Genomic DNA, 21,355 nt, shown 5'->3' on the forward strand with positions numbered 1-21,355 from the left:
GACATTCACAGTATACTCAGATCGTTCCTAATCTGTCACTTGTTTTTACAACAAAACATGATTGAAGTCCTGATGGTATATCAATGTCTTTCTTAGAGATGGCTAAGAATGAGCACATTTAGTGAACTATATATTGAATGGTTTATACCAGCTTATATAGATTTGTTATGCGTCTGTCCTCATTACAGGAGCTATTCTTTTTTCTTTTTTTTTTTTTTTTTTTTGAGACAGAATCTCACTCTGTCGCCCAGGCTGGAGTGCAGTGGCACGATCTCGGCTCACTGCAAGCTCCGCCTCCCAGGTTCACTCATGCCATTCTCCTGCCTCAGCCTCCCGAGTAGCTGGGACTACAGGCACCCGCCACCACACTCGGCTAATTTTTTTGTATTTTTATTAGAGGCGGGGTTTCACCGTGTTAGCCAGGATGGTCTCGATCTCCTGCCCTAGTGATCCGCCCACCTCAGCCTCCTAAAGTGCTGGGAACAGGGTGAAGAATAGACTGTCCTCCAGCTGGGAGAGTAGGCATGGATAAGTAGGTGAGAGTGGACGAGTCCAGGACAGAGCCAGCTTCTGAGCCTAGGAGGTTGGGCGCATATCCTTGCCTTTGTTCACTGTGCCCTGCCTGTGGTTTGCATGTGAGAACACACATCTCTGTGAATAAGAATAGCCCAGCAGGAGCTATTCTTAGACTGATTCTAGCTCATCGTTTTCCCCTGTGCTAGAACTATGCACTTCATGTAGATTTATAACATACAACTAGTTAGGTATATTTCATTCATTATTCTTTTCAAAAATTTCTTAGCCTGTCTCCCTGCTAAATCCTAACCACTGAGTTTTTTATTGGAAGTCTACTAGAATTAGACTAGCCTTTAACTCGGAGACCCCTATGGATAGAGAACTGGAAGTGAAGGAGTTAGAGCAAAGACACTTTTACAATTATTTGTAAAGGATTTATTTAACACATTATGAAGAAAAGAGGTATTGATGTTTAAAGCCTGCATTTACTTCCATGTTCATATGAAAAATTGTTCTTCAAGAAAATTTGCAGATTATGTAATCTGAATAAAATTATAAGGTTTTGTATAGGTGAATAGGATTACGTTCAATATCTGTAAATAACAATATTTTGAAATATTAAACTCCATAAACGGAGCGCTATTAATTCTGTAGATGCTCTAGTCCTTGCTTTTTAACTTCAGACCAAAGACAACAGTGGTCATTAATATCCAAGATGGTTAAAAACAGTTTTTGAACTCTTTTTGCAGTTGAGACCCTTCTGCCTTGAAAACATATTAAAACTTGCTAACTCTGGATTAGACAATTCTAAACTAAAATATAATCGGAGAAATACCAGTTAATCTTTAGCTAGTGAAGAATAATATCCCAGACATTTTTGTCTGGATTTTGGATGCTGTAGTGTAGTTTCAAGTGGTTTCTTGATTATGTCAAATATATTGTAAAAATTCACAAAATAGCAAGAAGATAAGAATTATTCTATGTCTCTCTCACCAATAAAGAGCCAATATTAACATTTCTATAATTTACATTCCTAATAAACTCACATGGAAACATTGTTGATATCTGTCTGTCCACATACCCCTTCTGTTATCTTTCATTTTTATTTTTTTCATGTATGATTTTGGGGATGGGCAGTGGAAGGACACAAGCGTGGGAATCAGATCTGCAGGGACCACACACCTTTCAGGTGTGCTGCAGGGATTTGAATCCGATTTTATGCTTAGGAGCTCAGCATGTGTAAGGTGTGATGTAAATGGCAGCTGCTGTGATGCACTTATTGACCCGTATTTTTAAAAATCTTCACAAGCATAATAGCTATATAATATCATGTCAGGTGCACGTGTGCCATAATTAATTTCACTGTTTCCTTACTACTAGGCATGAAGTTTAGGGCTTTTGGCAATTTTTCCATTTTAAAAGTAAAGCTGTTTGAATACCTTTTGTGTGTAAAAACATATCCTCATGTACTTTCTGTTTTAGGAGTAAAATTCTAAAGGTAGAATTATAAGGGCAGGGGTTGATTGCCACATCTTACAAAATTGCTTTCTAGGAATGTACCAATTTATGTATATGTGCCCTTCGCTAGCCCTAAATTGCCATATTTTAAAGTTTTCTAATCTGAAGGTAGAAAGAACGTGTCTTTTTTTTTTTTTAACTCAGATCAATTTTTTATGTTTTAGTGTTTTCATTCCATCATTCGAATTTACTGTACGTGTGTGTGTGTGTGTGTGTGTGTGTGTGTGTGTGTGTGTGTGTCTTTTGAGACGGAGTCTCACTCTGTTGCCCAAGCTGGAGTGCAGTGGTGTGATCTCAGCTCACTGCTGCCTCAGCCTCCTGAGTAGCTGGGACTACAGGCATGCGCCACCACACCCAACTAATTTTTGCATTTTTAGTAGAAACAGGGTTTCACCATGTTGACCAGGCTAGTCTCAAACTCCTGACCTGAAGTGATCCACCTGCCTTGGCCTCCTACAGTGGTGGGATTGATTCCAGGCGTGAGCCAACACACCCAACATTGTGTGTGTGTTTTTACATCTGTTTTATGCTTTGCAGTTATTAGTGCTTTAATGATAATACTAGCTTTTCGTCTGTGAAATTTTCAATTTTTATGTACTCGAATTTTTTAACCTTTTTCCTTTCCTTTTTATGTTTAAGCTCTTCTCCGTCTAGAAACTTTACATGTTCTATTATGCTTTTTATTAAACAAGACTTTTGCTATTTATTGAATGTTTTATACCAGCTTATTGATTCATGATGCATGTATCCTCATCATAGAAGCTGTTCTTAAACTGATTCTAGCTCATCATTTTCCTCTAGCTCATCATTTTCCCCTGTGCTAGAACTGTGCTTTTCTTGTAGATTTGTAATATACAACTAGTTAGGCATATTTCACTCATTATTCTTTTCAAAAAAATTTTAGCTTGTCTTCCTGCTAAATCTTCACCACCGAGGTTTTAATTGGAAGTCTACTAGAATTCAAATTGGGAAAGAGAAATCACTTTACAGTGCTTGGTGTTCTCCAGAATGGTGGCATCCCACCACACCTTTTGTGTGTGTATGTGTGTGCGTGAGGGGGGCTGTCTTTTTATGTTTCTTAGTACAATTTGATGTTTTCTATTTGTTTATTCCGTTTTTTTTTTTAAGTTGTTTATTCCTAATTTTAGTTCAGGATTATGGATGTTTTCTTTTTAATGTGTGTTTATTTTCTAAATAGTTCCCAGAATCTAGAAATGCTATTGTTTAGTATGTTTTTGCAATTCTTCTCCTTGAACTAAGCTATCTCACAACATCTTAAAATGCCCTTTGACATAAACCATCAACCATTAGTAAAGTAAGATTGTGCTTCCATGAGTAATGGGTAAAATTGGTACGTGGTTTTGCTCTGTGGCATTTGTGTCTAGTCAGGGTTAAGTTATCTTTGCAAAACAGATTGGATGAATTTTCTTTCTTTTCTCTGTGGTCAGAGGCTATTTGTTACTACACAGCTGTTCCTTAACCTGCATAGCCTATAAACTGTTTTAAGAGGTAATTTGTTAATGATTTTATTTTTTCTCTTTCCTTGCTTTTTTTTCTGTTTCTGCTACATCAAAGATCAGTCTCGAGAATTTATATTTTTCCAAAGAATAGCCATTTTTTAAAGATACTTTAATATATTTGTATAGTATATACAAAGCGGTTTTTATTCATTTTTGTTAAGTTGGTATGAAAGCAGGGGAGACATTGTTTCAGTGATGAGGCCAAGCAGTTACTACTGTCTACATTTAGTTAATTACACTTAATATGCAGTTGGTGCAGGTTCATTTTTACCCATATATTTACTGGTCTGATACTCTTTATTCCTTTGAATGTATTCAGGCTTCTGTCTGGTATTATTTTCCTTCTGCCTGAAGAACATTTTTTAACATTCCTTACAGTGCAGACCTGCTGGTACAAACTCTCTCAGCTTTTATCTAGAAATGTGTTTGTTTCTCCTCTGTTTTTGAAGGACATTTATGCTGCATTTGTGCTGTGTATATAGGTTGGCTTTTTTTTTTCTTCATACACTTCAAAGGTGCCATTCCATTTTCTTCTGTGTTGTATACTTTCTGAATGTAAGTATTGAGTTGATCTGTTATTCTATCTGTAATCTTTTTGTTCTCATGTTATCAGCAGATGATAATAGGCCTTAGTTTGGGGTTTGTGTGTATTTATCATAGTTAGTATTTTTTAAGCTTCTTGAATCTGTCAGCTTCTGGTTTTTATCAAATATGGAAAACTTTCCACTATTATTTCTGCAAATGTTTTACTTACACACACACACACACACATACATACACACCCCTTCTCTGAGACTCAAATTACACATATGCTAGACTGCTTAATATTGTCCTACAGGGCACTCAGGTTCATCGTTTTTTCTGTTTCTCCTCCTGTCATACTGTGTTTTGGACATAGCCTATTGCTGTGCCTTCAGGTTCTCTGATCTTTTTAGTATCTAATTGGTTCAACACATTCAATGAAATTTTTATTCCTAGTCTTTCATTTCTGCATTATGTTCATGTTTTTCTTTAAATCCTTGAGCACATTGAGATTATAACAGTTTTGAAGATGTTCTTTTCTGGTAATACCATCATCTCTCATTTTTCGTCTTTATTAACTGATTTTATTTTAGTCACTGGTCCTATTTTCCCACTTCTTTGCTTATCTAGTAATGGTTGGTTGATGAACATTGTGATTTACATTTTGGGGTGCTGGATTTTGTTGTATGCTTTTTTAAAGTGTTAGATTTGTTCTGGCAGGAAATTGTTAGTTGTATATCAGTTTGATCCTTTCACAGCTTACTTTGAAGCTTTGTTAGTGAAATTTTAAGTATTCTTTATTCTAGAGCTAGATTAGTTCCACTGCTGATATGTGCCTGATCTGGGGTCTCTCTACTGAATGCCTCATGTATTTGATGAGATCTCTGCTCTGGCTGATGAGGACTTCCGGCCCTAGGCAGACTTGAGATTATTCAGTTTATAGGTCTCTGGTAATTGTTCTTTCCTCAAAAGTTGTTCACTGCCCAGCCTTGTGGAATTTCTCCCTGTGCATGCTCAGATTGGTTCAGCAAAGACTCAAAGGGATCCCCTAGGCTCTCTGGAACTTTTTATCTATGTAGCTTCCTCTTTTTCCATATCATGTCTCACAAATTACAGCCTCCTGGGCCTCCCCCAAGTCATCTGTTCTAAGACAGCATTTTTGCCAGCTATGTCTGAGTTTCCCATCCCTGCACCTGCATTGTGGCAGCTGCTTTCGTTGGAAAGGCGGGTGGACTGTTAGGCTCACCATGTTTGTCTCCTTTCGCTCTGGGAACATTGCCCTGCACAGCCTGTGGTCCAGTGCCTGCAAACAGTTGTTATGTGTATTTTATTCAGTTTCCTAGCTATCAGTGGCAGGTGAAGAAGTACAGACGCTGTTCTCTTTAGGTGGGAAGAGGGTGTCACAAGTCATTGTTAGAGACTTGCAGTTTTTGAAGCAGTGATATTTAACAGATTTGCCATATGTATTTGAGGATATCCTTTTTGCTCTTGAACATATTAAAAGAAAATCAATTACTGCAAGAGATACTAAAATAGGTTTCTTTCCTAGTCGAATGTTATGTTAATAAATCCTAGGAAAGCCTTGGTACTCTGAATCCAAATCCGTAAGGAACTCTCAGTTCACAGAGGCAACTTGTACTCCTGTGTCAACGATGAGAGTCATCGTTCCAGGGGAGTCGCACTAATTTCCACAGTTTGGGGTGAGGGGGGCGGTTTTTTCCTGAATCTCAGTGTTTACCATTTGTTTAGTCATTAGCAGCTACTTCTGCTCTGAAGTGTGGAGCTTACCATCCCTGGCTTGGGTTGAGGTAATGAGCTGTGTGACACTTGGCCAGTCACTTAGCTACTTGTCTCTAAATTGAGGGATCTGGACTAAAGAGACTTGAAGACCCTTTCCATGAGTTCACTGAGTAAACATGTACTGAGTGTTGTATGCACTGGGGATGGGTGGATAAGACAGGCGAGGACCCTGCTCTTAACACAGCTTGGTGGAGTACATTGATGATACTGTAAATAAAAATACAATGAGAAAGAAATAACTTTCATGGGTGCTTTGAAGGAAACAAACCAGGGTGATATGAAGTGCTGATGGGAGGGACCAGCATTAGGATGGGAGGCCCAAGAAGGCTTGTCTGAGATGCTGAAATTTGAGCTGCCGTCCAGATGAGCAGAAGAAACTGGCCATTTGAATTCCAGGTCATAGGCGTTCTAGGCAGAGGGAAGAACACATGCAAAGGTCCTGAGATGGGCACAACCCTGGGTGGCATGAGAACCCCGGGTGATGTGAGAACACTGTGGCATGATTGTCTTGAGTAGGGGTCATATGTGATGATCAGGGTCCTAGTCAGTGTGGGCAGCCTGTGACTCCAAGATTCGATCCTGCTGTGAATACTTCTCTACCTAAATAGTGCAAAGTTCAGTGTCACATGCCCTACTCAGATGAGTAACAGGGAGTGCCAGGAATTACATTGGGGTGGGGTGTGGTCGCTGAAGCTCCAACAAGATCACAGAGTCTGAAATGAGCAGGGACCTCACTGGCACGAGGAGCCAACACAGTTTTAACTCAGGAGTCTGAAGGCCAAGTTCAGTAGTCTTGGTCAGCGTGAGCCAAAATGAATCCATTTTTAAATTAGCAGAACCACGGATAGTTCGTAGGCACTGTCGCCTCAAAGAAAATGCTGAAGCTGTTTCTGAGACTCACGTATAAAGGCTGCATGGACTCCATGGCCTGGAAATGTTGCTTCGGTGGAAGGAAGCCACCAGGAAAGCTGCTGGGAGAGTTTAAGGAATGTGTGACCTTTACGTAGAGAAAGGAAAGACACAGTGAAAGCAAGAGCATTCCAGAGGTGGGGAGAGCGGACCTGAAGCCAGCCAGCTTTGCCCTGGTGGGAGGCAGGTTTCTTAGCCATTTGGGCTGCCTTAACAAAATACCATCAACTGGGTGGCTTGTAAATACACAACAGAATTATTGTGTTAATTATCCTCATAATTCTGGAGAGAACCCTAAGATCAGGGTGCCAGCAGGTTCAGGGTCTGCTGAGGGCTCACTTCCTGGTTCACAAATAGCACCTTTTTGCTGCATCGTCACAGGGCAGAAGAGCCAGGGGGTGTCGGCCCTCATTTATAAGGGCACTCATCCCATTCATGAGGGCCTCACCCCCATGACCTAATCACCCCCCAAAGGCCCCACCTCCTCAGACCATCACCTTGTGGGTGAGGATTTCCCCACGGGAATTTGGGTGAGACACAGGCATTTGGGCCATGGCACCAAGCCTTCCCTGTGTTGCCAGGATGCTGCTTTTTGTGCTTGGATATAGCAGCAATTGAAAAATCCAGCTCGGGTTGAGGAACTCTTAAAGACCCAGGAGCTCTCACTTGGCATTACCAGCTGCTGGCATGTGTAGTCCGAAGGAACCCCCTTCTTCTGAGAATGCCCAGAGTCTCCACGTCTGTCTCCTGTCCCAACATGCCAGCACCGTGTCACGTAGCCTCTGCCTGCCTCTGCACAGCATTGTTCCTGGTGTGGTCTCTTTTTAGGCAGGGAAATCGTTGCTGTCGGCTGTCACCTAAGTGGCAATGTCATCTCACCTGCACTTTTAACAACTCCTGCTGTGCCTACGTGTGTTTTTATTGATCGATTTTTAGTTGTCTTTCATTGTGTCCTGTGGTCTGGCTTCCACTCTTCACGCCATAGTGAAGCATTGCCCATGCTTACGAGTGGCCTCTCATTTCTCCCTGCGTCACCTCTTCTGCATTCTCCTCCACCTCTGTAACACCTGCCCCTGCAGACACAGCCTCACTGCTGTGGCCTGCTCTCCTTCCTTTGAGGAAACCAGTTATTATTGCCTTCCTGCTTCTCTGCTGCCTCCTGGCTCTGCCTGCGCCCCTCCCCAGCACTTCCCAGCTGGCTTCAGCAGGCTCACTCTCTGTCTCAGTCTTCCCCTGGGAGCTCATACTGTCAGTTCAGCCATTTCTGGCACCAACCCCAAGTACCTCTCTCCAACCCTGACTTCCCTCCCCTGATCTAGATGTGCACTTTGGGCTATGCGCATCTCCACCTGGATGCTCACCCTGGAGGAGCAAGCATCTCTCCCTCGCCTCCTCCCTCAGCAACTCCAGGCTGCCCTGTGGAAGCCCCTCTTCCGCTCCCCCAGGCTCACATGTTCAGAGTCATCCAGCATCCATTTCTCTAGACTCAGAAGGTTCCTGGCCATGTGGACTCTGGGTCCCAGTTGAATGGGTTGAAGAATGATGGACAGAGGGAGAGGTGAAGACAGCAAGTGCAGACAGGTGAGGCCGTGACGGGACTGAGACTGGAGGAACAGATTAGAGAGGGTTCCTGAGGGGAGACGAGATTGTCAAACGTTTTTAAACAAAGATGGGAGAAGGATCTGGTAGGGTAGAGGATGGAGGTTAAAAGAAAAAGTCTTTCCTGAGTCCCTCGGAAGGACTCAGCAACACCTTTGCTGACTGGTAACATCCGACCCAGTGGTCTCCAGTTAGAACTACTCCAGGCTACAAGTCCTTTGGAAGCTTGTAGAGATTTGACAGCACTGGGATGACAGAGGTCAGGATTATGTGTCACTGTGTTCTTGGTCATATCGACAAGTCACTAAATAGTAGTGCGTATTGCAGTGTGAACTGGAAAATGAATTACAGTGCATCCCTACCTTGGGCCTCGCCTGCCACGCAGCCTTAGGAAAGAACAGGAAGCTGTGTTCTGATAGAGGAGCCATTCTAAGATATTGTGGAAGGAATAACCATGAGATGTAACAATGTGTATATCTTACATATGTACAAGCAAGACAACAATGTATAAGATACAGCATCTTATACTACATCTAGTGTACTGCCATCTGTGCTTTTAAAAGCCAGGGTGGTGGAGAAGTCTGTATTGATGTTTTCTTGTATATCCATGGAGATACTCTGGAGGGGCCCCTGAGAACCCAGCCCCAGTGGCTAAGAGGGCGGGGGGATCCTGTGTAAACAGGATCAGGCTGTGGGGGGCTTTCACCTTAATATCTTTTCTATTTTTAGGTTTTTGAACCATATGTATGTATTATAACCTCTTTAAATTTTTCAAAAATATAATTTAAAAAAAAACCTCTAGCAATTAAAATATTATTTCCACCAGTTGAATGAAAGTCAGGTTGTTTTGCCAGGGAGGTTATTTGGCTCCTCTGAAATGTCCATTCATGAGTTTTCTGGTGGCTTTGGCTTATTCTCTTTCACTTTGGAGGAAATATTTCTGATTCATAATTCTTCATGCTCCGCCCTCAGAGAACTTCTGCCATTGCTAATGCTACTAGTAAAGTCTGATCTAGTTTTCTTACATTTCATTCCTTTTTTCCCCATCCACTCTACATTCATCACCACATTGGATCATATTTGGACAATTCATACAGACAGGAGGATAATTATTTGCATTCTTAACCAGGCGCAGTGGTTCATGCCTGTACATCTCAGCTGCTTGAGAGGCCAAGGCAGGAGGATCACTTGAGGCCAGGAGTTTGAGACCAGCCTGAGCAACATAGCAAGACCCCATCTCAAGACCCTGGCAAAACACAGTTGCTGCTGTTGAGCTGTGACATACGAGGGAACGTTGGCAGGATGCTTTATGTGGTAGGGGAGAGGAGAGCTATCTTCAGCTGCTTAACAGGGCTGTTTGAAAAAGGAGTGGAACTGGAACAAGTAGATGGACTTTCTGATAGTCCCTCCCAGGGCAGCTAGAAACAACTCCTGAGTGTCCCACAGGGGTGGTGGTCTGAAGTGGTGGCTGCCACACAGCTCTATGACCCGCAGAGAAGGCTGGCCGCATCCATGTGTCTATCCAGTTTATCTTGCATTTGGAAAAAGAAGTTTCGACTAGATGGCCTTGACTCTAATAATAAGATATTTTCTTGATTATTTTCCTTTTTTCTTTCAGCTTCTCAAACCTGGAATAGATACTCTCCATGAGACCCATTCTGTCTTGATTCTGTCCTTTAAAAAAATCTCTAACTATGTAGCTTCCTTTCAATAAGTACCTCTCCATCTGTATTTTTTAGGCAAGGTGAAACAAAAGAGTGACTTTCTTGTCAGACCTTGAAAGAGAGCAAGTGGCTTTAAAAGTAGACTTTGGCTTTCTGAAGGTTCTAAGTTTTAATGTTCTTATATTCGTTTAATCCTAAGTGTGTAATGAACATCTTTATCCAATTCAAAGATGACACCTGGGAGTGAACTGGTGGTGGGACATCACAGACTACTGTGATTTCAAACTCTCGGCAGGTACATCTCCGTTCATGGATGCATTAACAGCCAATGGGACAACCAACATACAGACATCTGTTACAGGAGTGACTGCCAGCAAAAGGAAATTTATTGACGACAGAAGAGACCAGCCTTTTGACAAGCGATTGCGTTTCAGCGTGAGGCAAACAGAAAGTGCCTACAGATACAGAGATATTGTGGTCAGGAAGCAGGATGGCTTCACCCACATCTTGTTATCCACAAAGTCCTCAGAGAATAACTCACTAAATCCAGAGGTGAGAGGCGCTCTTGGGCTGGCGTGGGCTTCGCGCTTCTCCCTGCCTGATTTCCAGGCCTGCCTGGCGGAACTGGCTCTTCCTGTGCTCTTTCTAAACCTCCTTTTGGGCCATCTCCCGACGCCCACCAGAAGGGAGGGAGCAGAGGGGAAGTTGCGGGCTTTGCTCCGTGTCCCATCTCCAACGGCCGTGAATTCAGGATGCTTGGCCTGTGCTGAGTGTCCATCCCCATTCTCCCGGGTGTGGGTCCACCCAGGCCTCTGTGTCTCTGTGGTTCACCTCCTGCCTGGAAGCTCTTCATCTGGCGGGCACGGGGCTCCATGAAGGCACGTGGGAAATGTGTGTGCACGCGCTTTGCTTTAGCTTTCATCAGATCCTTAAAGGGTTCTTTGTTCAGACAGAATTTAAATGCCCCCGGGGATCCCAGTCCCTTCAGAGTATTTATCATCTTTCCAGTCCCCAGATACTCCTCAGCGGTTGTAGCAGAACACACAGCAACAGGGATTTCCACACATGCTCATTGCTGATAGTGCCTAGTAAGTAAGTTTTCCAGAACTGGTTGTTGGAAAGGTTAGAACATGAATTTTGTGAAGTTTCTAGAATCGGGAGTATTTGAACCTAACCTATACCTTTCCAAAATTTTAAGTCCTAGTAGTTTGTGAGTAGCTAGGTTGAGTTTTGTCCGGACAAGAAAACTTAACTACAGAAAGTCTGTGTGTTCGCCCGGGGTCACATAACAAACCAGTTCAAAGTTGGTCCTTGGTACATTTTTAGACTGCAGAGTCCCTTCATTGATTATTTTTAAATGCTTCACAGAGATCATTTAAAATGATTTTATGCCCTAAAATTACCAGTCCATGCTAATGTGCTTGGACTTAACGCACTTACGCACCAAACTATTTTCTGTCCCAAGTGTAATAGGGTAGTTTTTAAAACAAAACAAAACAAAAAACAGTAGAACTGAACGAGTTTCTTTCAACTGGTTTGAATGTGCCACCTGCTGTCCAAACTGGAGAAATGCCCAGTGATATAATAAGCAACTTGCCTTATCTAAGAGCCGCAATGGCTGTATAAATACTAAGATAACGTAGATTCCCATGTCTTTTTAATTATACTCGAGTTATGTAGTTATATTTTACTCCATCCCCAGCATCTCAATCTCTGGTTACAGAAAATGAGACATTTGCAAATTAATTAAAATCATGGTAGATGTCAGTAACTGTATCAGGCTATGATGCATTTTTCACAGATGCAGATTCTCCAGTAATAAAATGCTTTTAGGCAGGGTGCAGTGGCTAATGCATGTAATCCCAGCACTTTGGGAGGCCAAGGCAGGAGGATCACTTGAGCCCAGGAGTTCAAGACCATCCTAGACAACATAGCAAAACTCCATCTCTACAAAAAAAGTTGAAAAATGAGCAAGGCATGATGGCACAAGCCTATAGTCCCAGCTACTTGGGAGGCTGAGGCGGGAGGATTGTTTGAGCCCAGGAGTTCAAGACCACCCTAGACAACATAGCAAAACTCCATCTCTTACAAAAAAGTTGAAAAATGAGCCAGGCATGATGGCACATGCCTATAGTCCCAGCTACTTAGGAGGCGGAGGCGGGAGGATTGTTTGAGCCCAGGAGTTCGAGAGCACAGTGAACCTTGATTAAACCACTGCACGCCAACCTGAGCAACAGAGTGAGACTCTCTCCAAAAAAAAAAATGCTTTTAGGATTTTAAACCCAAAATATTCTTTGCCACTTTAACTTCTGGTGACTTTCAGGTAATGAGAGAAGTCCAGAGTGCTCTGAGCACGGCCGCTGCCGATGACAGCAAGCTGGTACTGCTCAGCGCCGTTGGCAGCGTCTTCTGTTGTGGACTTGACTTTATTTATTTTATACGACGTCTGACAGATGACAGGAAAAGAGAAAGCACTAAAATGGCAGAAGCTATCAGGTATGTAAAAATGATGTTTTTTAAACATTGGTTGGGTGTTTTGTTTTTGGTAAACCAATCCTGATAGAATGGGCCTGACTAAGCCTTGAGAATAAGATACACATCTTCTTCCATGGAGAGACACGAGCAGCAAAATTAATTAAATCATCTGTCTCTTCTATGGGCCTGCCATAAATTACTACTTGCCTTGGGCAGATAACTGATTTCAAGGTTGGTTTAAACCCAGAAAGTGTTCGGAGAATGTTCTGATGATTAGAGTAGATGATCATGGGTAGCCAGAGTTCCTATTATTTGTGCCGTGAGTATGTTCTGTCCTCAACCCCTAAATAAAGATCTCTTCCAAATAGTAAGTTACCATTTGCTCGACTCTGAAGTAAATTGTTTAGGCTTTATGATGAGATAGCTCCGTAACACCACATGGAGAGTTTTGTTTTTTGTTTTTGTTTCTTTAAATACAAGTAGTGCACATTCTTGTTCAGTTTCATCCTAAATTCCAACTGGACAGAGAACCAGATAGTAGGAAATAAAAAGCAGAAGTCCTCCTTGTCCCTCACCCCCCTCAAGGTATCCAACATTCATTGGTGTGTCTTCCCCAACCTTTTTCTGAACATTTTCTTATAATTTTCAGTTTAATTTTTTAGACTTACTTTTAAATTCAGAAGTAAAAATTGTATATACTTATAGTGTACAACGTGGTGTATTGAAACACGAATACATTGTGGAATGGTTAAATCAAGCTAATTAGCATATGCATTACCTCACATACTATTTTGTGTGTGTGGTGAGAACACTTAAAATCTACTCTCAGCAATTTTCAAGTACAAAAATACATTAACTGTGGTCACCATGATGTACAATAGATGTCTTGATCTAAGCATTTTCAAATTTTTATTTCATATATACACACAAATAATATCAATTTAGTTCTGTTGTTGCTTTGCAACTTGCTTTTTTCATGTGACAATATGACTTTGAGATATTTCTATTTCCTTGGTTGTTGGATTTTCCTCTGCTATATGATAACATATAGCAGCAAAACTTTCTCTAAAACCACTTAATTCGTCTAAAATCATATCCCCTCATTTATCATGCTAATCACTCCATGTATAATTAGAAGTGTCTGATTTTTTGGAGATGAATTTTATTTAAAATGGATGAAACCTAGTCATCAACATGAAAGTTGGCTATGCTTCTCTACCCACCTCCGTAAAATGACATATCCCCAGGTGGCCCCCATAAGCCCTTTGTGCTTGCCTTTTTAACTTACAGAGGATGAAAAATGAAAGAAAACATAGACTGGCAAAATGGCAGTAAAGTAAGTTGGATCTTTTCCAAAATCCCAGATTTCTGGAGGGCTGAAGTTGAACTACTTTTGATAGTTACTAGGCTCCAGCTGAGCACTGCCCTTGGTGCACTGGGCTTTCTAGCACCTGAACCCTTCTAGAGCTTGCACAGCAGGATTGGTGTGGTGGGTAGGGGGGCTCTTTTTTCTGTTTTGGTGAGTCTGGGGTAGGCAGGGACGTCTTTCTTTGACTGACACCCAAGATGGCTCTGATGGGGACCAAACAGCCCATCACAGGAGTCCTGGAACCCACACCTCTGGGTTGAAGGGGATTGCCTTAGCCTCTCATGACATATTTAATCATTTTCAGAATTACTATATTTTCTCATATGATGTACACATGTATTTAGGAGGTTATCCCTTAATCTTTTGAATGTTACCTTTTACAGGCTATCACATTATGTGTGGTTTTTTTCAGAAGTGGTTTGAAATTTTTTTTTTTTTTTTTTTTTTTTTTTTTTGAGACGGAGTCTCGCTCTGTCGCCCAGGCTGGAGTGCAGTGGCGCGATCTCGGCTCACTGCAAGCTCCGCCTCCCGGGTGGTTTGAAATTTTATAGTCTGATCTTATTAAGTATTGTTTCTAATCTCCTAGGGGATTTCATCCCTGTGGTACACTAGGTGGGACCATCTTGTTCTTCAGTTTAAGATTAAACTGCTTGATCAGTGTCATAAATCCTTGGCTGACTCTCAGCGCCTCTAAGACAGCTTCATTATTATCCATTCAGGGTGAATTCCATGAACTTAACTTTTATTTTTAAAATACAAACCACCATGCCTCCTATGGTCACTTTGCATGTTCTCCATAATATCACGCTGAATGTACACATAATATTGTGCTTTTTGGTAGCTCTGCGGTCATAAGAAAATCGGATGTGTCAGCCAGTGCCTTCTGGGTCCTGGCTCCGTTTTCCCGTGTAGGCTTTTCCCTGGCTCCACTTGTGAGCCTGCTGGTGCCTCGCCAGGTGCAGCTCACTCCTCCCTCCAGCGTTGAATTCTCTCGGACAGAGGCTGTGGGCTTGTGGCGCTGGGATCAGTAAGAGCAGAGGAAAGCTGGATCCAGTCAGGTTTAAGTGGAGATCTCCTTTGTTGAACTTGATGTCACTTTAAAAGTTCACTTTCATCAGCTCCCTGCTCCATCCACTCTCCCTACTCCACACAAAAAGCTGGATTGATATTCTTGTGAAGAGCCAAGTCCTGCTTTAGGAAAACCAACTTGTTTCTTCTTTATGTGACTATATTTTTGTCAATGTGAATTTTCCTTAATGTAGTCTGGCAAGATCAGAAAAATAATTAGTTACACCAGAGTCACTTAACCTTTCCTTTCTTATTTGCATTTAAATTAATTTTTATGTGGATAAAAGCTCTTCCTGTGTATATTTTTCATTTCTCTGGTGTCTTGTCTCATGTTCCTTAAAACTTGGAGGCAAAGGACTTCATTGCAGCAAGTTTCCAAAGGAAAAGCGGGAAACAAACAGGAAGATGGGGTTTCATATTAGGTCACCAGGTATCTAGAGCAGCTGACTTCGTGACGAGGATTGGTGGTTTGCAGTTTGCAGGGTAATTGCAACAAAAATATTCTGCACCTTTGTGGTTAGAACAAAATTATTTCAAGTTCATGGACAGCATTAGGCTTTTGAAGTCTGCCAGAACCAGTAGCTGCCACTGGGTTATAAGGACCAGGAGACTTCTCTCCCCAAAAGTGAGGTTTCTTCTTCCTCCCACAGAGGGAGACCGGGGGCCCTGCCCAAGCAGTGCCCCAGGGGCAAGAGGATTTGGGAGAGAACAAAGTGAGCCAGTAAACATGCCCCATGACCCTGACCTGTACCCCATTAGTCCTTCAAACGAAGGTGCCATTCAAATGAGAGAGACCTCAGCCATGGAAAGCAGCACACTGGCTGCCCAACTTCAGGTCCCTGCTGCCTCCTTCTCCCCAAACGTTCCTTTGACAGTCCCTACATCTTATGTGATTTTCCAACTGTTTGATATCTCCAGATTAGTAAATGTCCTTTAAAGGAAGAGTTTTGTTTAATTATAAAGTCTTTTTAGACTAATTATGTGGCAAATATCAGCCTCCTTCCCTGCCATACCCAACAACAGCCTTGAATTCAATTCCAAAGGAACAAATTTAACTTCAGTATGTTGCATGGCACACATTTGAGTGTTCATACATTTTGATTTCAAGTTTAAAACACACTTGGCTGAAGCCCACAGAAGCAGGGGCTACTTGGGAGAGGACCGTCCCAGGCTTGAAGGCAGCCCCTGCCTCGCCTCTGGTTCCTTGTGCCTTGATTTGCAGCTCCCTTGGTTAAGCCTTTATGGTCCTGGGAAGTTTCTACTAGGCAGAGAAAGCATTTCTGTAAAGGTTTTCTTTTCTAAAACAAAACGAGTCTCTGTGTGCACCACATCCATTTCTGGCATCTCAGGGCTCACTATTCAGAATGGCCAGTTCCCATTCCCTGAAAAGGGAAGGGGCTCTTTGCTCCAGAGCATGCTGGTTCATTCATACCCCGTCCAGAAAGAGCCACCAGCTTCAGGTGAAGTCACCATTCCAGGCAGAAGTAAAAATAAAATTTCAGTTCCAAAAAACGCCTTCAGCCTATCAAAATCTAAGTTTCGGCTTATCAATATCTATTAATATTTTAGAAGCAGATTTTTTAATACAAATATATGGGCATGGGGGCAAGGATATATGAAATAATTCCTTTTACTGTTTCTCTGTAGAATTACCTTCTTATTACCTTGATTTTGATCATCCCTTTTATGTTAATTTATTGCCCCATCCGTGGTTTCCAGATGTCAGCCAGGGCAACGGCTATAACAGTTTGCCTTCTGTTCCATAAGGCAGATGAAATTGGAGCTACTCAGATTTTGGAAACAGCTGTTCCTTATCATTGAAAGACAGTTCAGCAGTTTTACCTTTTCATGAGTCATCAGTTACTGGGCCTAGGAAATGTATTTCCATCTTGTGTCATTGACCCCATATCCTCAAAAGATGACACAACTGAAATAGCTTCATGTAGTTCTTCTAGGCTTATTTCAAGAGTCTGCTTAAAAGGTTGTCTGCCACTCTGATCATTAAACCCCAGTGTGATCTTTCTAACAATGCCTCAGGCTCTCTCATTTAGAAAGACTTAGTGCAACTCATTCATTTGAATGAGTTAATTCTTGCTCAATGCAAAGATCCCACAAACCTTGGGGGCTAGGCTGAGGTCCAGCCGCTAAACTCTGCAATTCCTCACTCTCCTGTTCATACACACACAGACACAACCCTCCTCACCTCCCTGACCTGCCCCTGCCAAAAAATATGAGTCATCCGTCAGTGTCTCGGGGAGTTGAGTGGGGAGCTATCTCAGATGCTGAGTCATGATTTTCAGAGAAGATCTGAACAGATTGCTGTGGTTTTAAATTGCTGAATTGTAGAGAGCATCTAGATTGTTATTTTCAGTATTAAAGATGGGGGTCAGGTTTAGAATCCAGCAAGTGAAAAGCTGTCCTTACTCTGCACTTCTGATCTAGAACTCAGCCTACACTGAAGGGACTATCTTGTGTTTCTTCTTTTCTCCACTGTGTGAAATCATAACAAGAAACAACCTCTGAGCATAAGATCAGCTTCTAGTATTTGGGGGAAGAAAATGCACGTTCCTAAAGTGGTATGACACCAAGCTACCCTACACTGAAAAGCAGCCTACTTTTCCAGCCTGATCTAAAGCAAATCCCAAAATAGCATGGGCTTGATTTATTAAACCTCTGTCCTGTGCAGAGGCTGCCCCACGCCTGACCCCACTGTCCTCCGAACTCCTGCTGCAGCCGTACCCTCCAGCCCGCAGTGGAGCAGGATGTGGGTACAGGCCTGAGCCCTGTGCTGTTTGCTCTTCTTGTTTGCGGGTCACATGTCTTGAGCCAGCCTGTGACACTCTTGTCTCTGTATCCCCCAGACTGTTCAGTCCACTTCCACATAAACTCAGGAAATAGCAATTATTGCCAAATAATCAGCGAGCTGTCTGAAATCATGAACCAAGGCCAGACCCAGATCCCAGGGTTTTTGTGACCCCTAATCCACCACCGTACACTTAACACCAGGCAGTCTTAGTATGCCCTGGGCCAGATTTCCTCTGTGACAGCTTCTTGATTTGTCTTATGAAGCCCAGAATATGTATTGGGCTCCTGTGTCTTCGAGGGAAGACAGTTTGGGGAGCAAGATGTGTTGTTTATAGAGCCCGAGAGCCACCTGCAAATTCCAGTGCAGCTCATGGCTGCATGTTACCCTGTGGCCTTCACGTAGGCCCTGTAGCGACAGCCACCACATGTGTGGGCTCCAGGCTGTCACCAAACCTTTACAACACGTAGTAAATAAGTCTAGGGTCCACAACTGCTGGGGAAGGCCTTAAACAAATCTCAAGTCTTCAGGATTTCCGTAGCATTTACATCTTGGTAAATTGAATTCCATAATAGACTTTTCCTTTGCTCAAATATGCAATGTTTTGAGTAATTCCCCATTTATTTTTCATTTTAGAAACTTCGTGAATACTTTCATTCAATTTAAGAAGCCCATTATTGTAGCAGTCAATGGCCCAGCCATTGGTCTAGGAGCATCTATATTGCCTCTTTGCGATGTGGTTTGGGCTAATGAAAAGGCTTGGTTTCAAACACCCTATACCACCTTCGGACAGAGTCCAGATGGCTGTTCTACCGTTATGTTTCCCAAGATAATGGGAGGAGCATCTGTGAGTACCTTTTAAAAAAAAAAAAAAAAGTCATTCTAGAAAGCTTCCTGAAGAAATCTAGTTTGGTTATTGTTTTTCTAAAGCTGTACAGTGTGTCATTCTGTGGGGACTTTCCATCTTGTAATTCAGATTTGGATTCATAGACGTTGTTGACCTTTTTTGCATCATTCCCTAGAGAAGGACTTCATTCATTGAGGAGCCTACCACTTTGCATAATTCACATGGGTATCTACTGTTAGTAAATACCCAATCAGTAACCCAACCAACAATTTGCAATCGAAAAGTTCTTCACCTAATAACTTAAAAGCTGCACTTTTAAGAGAAGGCAATTTTAAGAGGGAGCAAAGTTACATAGGATTAGAGGGTTGTCTTCCATGTAATTGTGTGTTTTTATTTCTTTAACTGCTTAATCCGTTCATTATAGTAGTTTGTGTTTGTATTGTAGCTTGTGATTTATCAAGCAGTTATTCACATCTCATTCTCTAGTCCTTGAAATAGGGCAGGAGGTGGTGTCACAGCTCAGGTTCTCCAGAAGCAGACACTGAGATGAGTTTGGCACATGGAGAATTAGCAGGTAGTCAGTACCTGTGGAAGGGATGGGAAGGAAGCAGGACCGGACAGAGGAAGAGGTCAAAGTGATACTATGCCCATCATCCTTAGGGGTGGGATGCGCGGGAAGCGTTGCGCCCTGGACGAGGTGGCTCCCTACGGCTGAGGGCATCCCTAAAGGTGCCCTGTGGCCGTCTGCTAACAGCAGCACCTGCAGCCAGGCAGCCAGGCCTCCCCAGGAGCGATCATGGCAGCACAGTTCCATGTCCACCACAGTTCACCCCAGGGCCATTCAGATCATTCACGCACCTTTTAGGGGCCAGCTCCTTCAGGTTCCAAGGGGCTTTCTTTCTGGGAGAAACTTAGAGGAAGAAGATTAGGCAGCAATAACTTGCAGGCCGGAATCTGAAATGTTTAACCTGGATGTTATAATCAGTGGGTAAAAGTGTGATGAGAAAAAGGATATTTGGATCCTCTCATTATTTGCAGTGGGAAAAATAGTAACTTTACAGTAAAGAAACCTGGCAGCTACCACCTTGCCGAGTGGTCAGAGTTCACAGAAATAAGACAAAAGCCAACATGAAGCACTGAGGGGAACACAGCCTTCGTCGCTGGGTGGGATTTCTCCTGAAGGTGCAGCAGCTCAGTCTCATCATGAGGAACGTCAGGCCCAGACTGGGGGGCAGTCTGCAGACACCCGCAGTGCTCCACCAAAGCGCCAAGGTCAGAGAAGACGTGGAAAGACTGAGGAACCGTCTCAGACTGGAGGAGACCAAGGGGACATGACAGCTCAGAACATCAGGGACCCAGGATGGGCTCCTGGGCCAGAGAAAGGACAAGAGTGGGAAGGCTGGTGAAATTCACATCATGTTTGTAGTTGAGTGACTAGCACATTGTCAGTGGCTTTGGTCATCTTAAGATGTTATGTGACATTTTTTAACCTAGGGAGAGCTGCCTGAAGGTTTATGGGAACTCTGTACTACTTTTATCATCTTCCTGCATCTAAACGTACTTGAAAACCAGAACGTTTAAAATAAAGGAATACAAGAGAGGAGGAGGAAGGTGAATAGGCCAGACCGTGTCCCCCAGTGCCGCACTGGTCTCAGAGCTGCCCTGCTCCTCACCTTCTCACACCCCAGGGTAGTTCCCCTCACCCATAGCTCCCACCTCTGCTGGCTTCAGCAGCCGCCCAAATGCTAAAACACTCACCCCCAAGGGATCTGTGGCCTGCTCACTGTGCCCAGCTCAGAGTTGCTGCACTTGTCCACTTAACTGCTATAGTTGATCAGGAGAGGAACAAGCGGCACCGGCCTGCATCCCATTTCCCAGGCCACGTGTCCTTCCAGATAGAGGTCTTTGTACTGTATGTGCTACAAATCAGAAAACGCTGCTGCCCACCATCATGGAGCCACCTCCAAACTGGCACCTCTCAGGCCGTGCCGACGCCCTACCAGGCTGGCGGCTGTGGCAGGTGCTATATGTGACTTAGCCACAGGACTCTCGGGTCCTGTCCCCTGACATGGTCTTTGCTGTGAGGCTGGTGTTCTGGTCACAACGCACCACCCTGAGGCACCCCATGCTGGTGGACTAGACCTTCCATAGCCACAGAGAGTGATGCTGCCTGAGGATCTGCAGGTGGGACAGGCAGACTCAGACCCAGAGGATATGCCCATGCCTGTTAGAGCCGTCAGCGTGCTGCCCAGCGCCCACAGGCGGGCCTCCCTGGGAATGGTGTCATGTGGGCCGATCACATTGGCATCTCCTGCTGGCAGGCTGGACGCTCAGTAGCAACAGCGACTGCATCAGCCTTTGGTAAGTCAGAGACTGTGCTGTTGAGGCCCCTCTGGCCAGCCCTGGGTGGCCAGCGACCACCAGCCGTCTCTCAAAGCTGTTCAGTGCCCCCTCCATGGCGGATGCTCTCAGGTGGACATTAATGTGAGACAGCAACCTGCACGCTTCCCATTCCTCCACCCACCACACGCCTCTGTCCAGGCCACCCACCCCTGCTGGCAGCTAGTGTTATTCTAACCTTGATCCACTTTTTTTTCTACACCAGGGGGTGACCAGGTGCATGTGCCCCCAGTGGGGGCATTTTCCTCACCACATTCTCTTTGAGGCCTGCTGGATGAGGCTCTGGTGAAGTTGCTGTCCCCTTTTTGGCTTGCCCATCCACCCAGTGAGCCAACCCACCCACAG

The 21,355-nt window shown here is 43.5% G+C and overlaps 1 protein-coding gene across 4 annotated transcripts in view; it reads left to right on the forward strand.

Moving 5' to 3' along the window:
- Positions 1-21,355, forward strand: part of CDYL (chromodomain Y like) — a 183,651-nt gene that overhangs the window by 153,264 nt on the left and 9,032 nt on the right. For 3 of the 4 annotated variants that reach the window (XM_055113155.1, XM_008956570.6, XM_034961382.4), the window contains 3 exons: positions 10,344-10,600; positions 12,372-12,544; positions 18,400-18,610. In XM_055113155.1, the coding sequence (XP_054969130.1) occupies positions 10,344-10,600; positions 12,372-12,544; positions 18,400-18,610 (641 nt within the window). The remainder of the gene's footprint in view (positions 1-10,343; positions 10,601-12,371; positions 12,545-18,399; positions 18,611-21,355) is intronic. The other variant, XM_034961384.4, reaches the window with a different exon arrangement.

The sequence above is a fragment of the Pan paniscus genome, chromosome 5 (genome assembly GCF_029289425.2).
Source record: "Pan paniscus chromosome 5, NHGRI_mPanPan1-v2.0_pri, whole genome shotgun sequence".
NCBI classification, from domain to species: domain Eukaryota; kingdom Metazoa; phylum Chordata; class Mammalia; order Primates; family Hominidae; genus Pan; species Pan paniscus.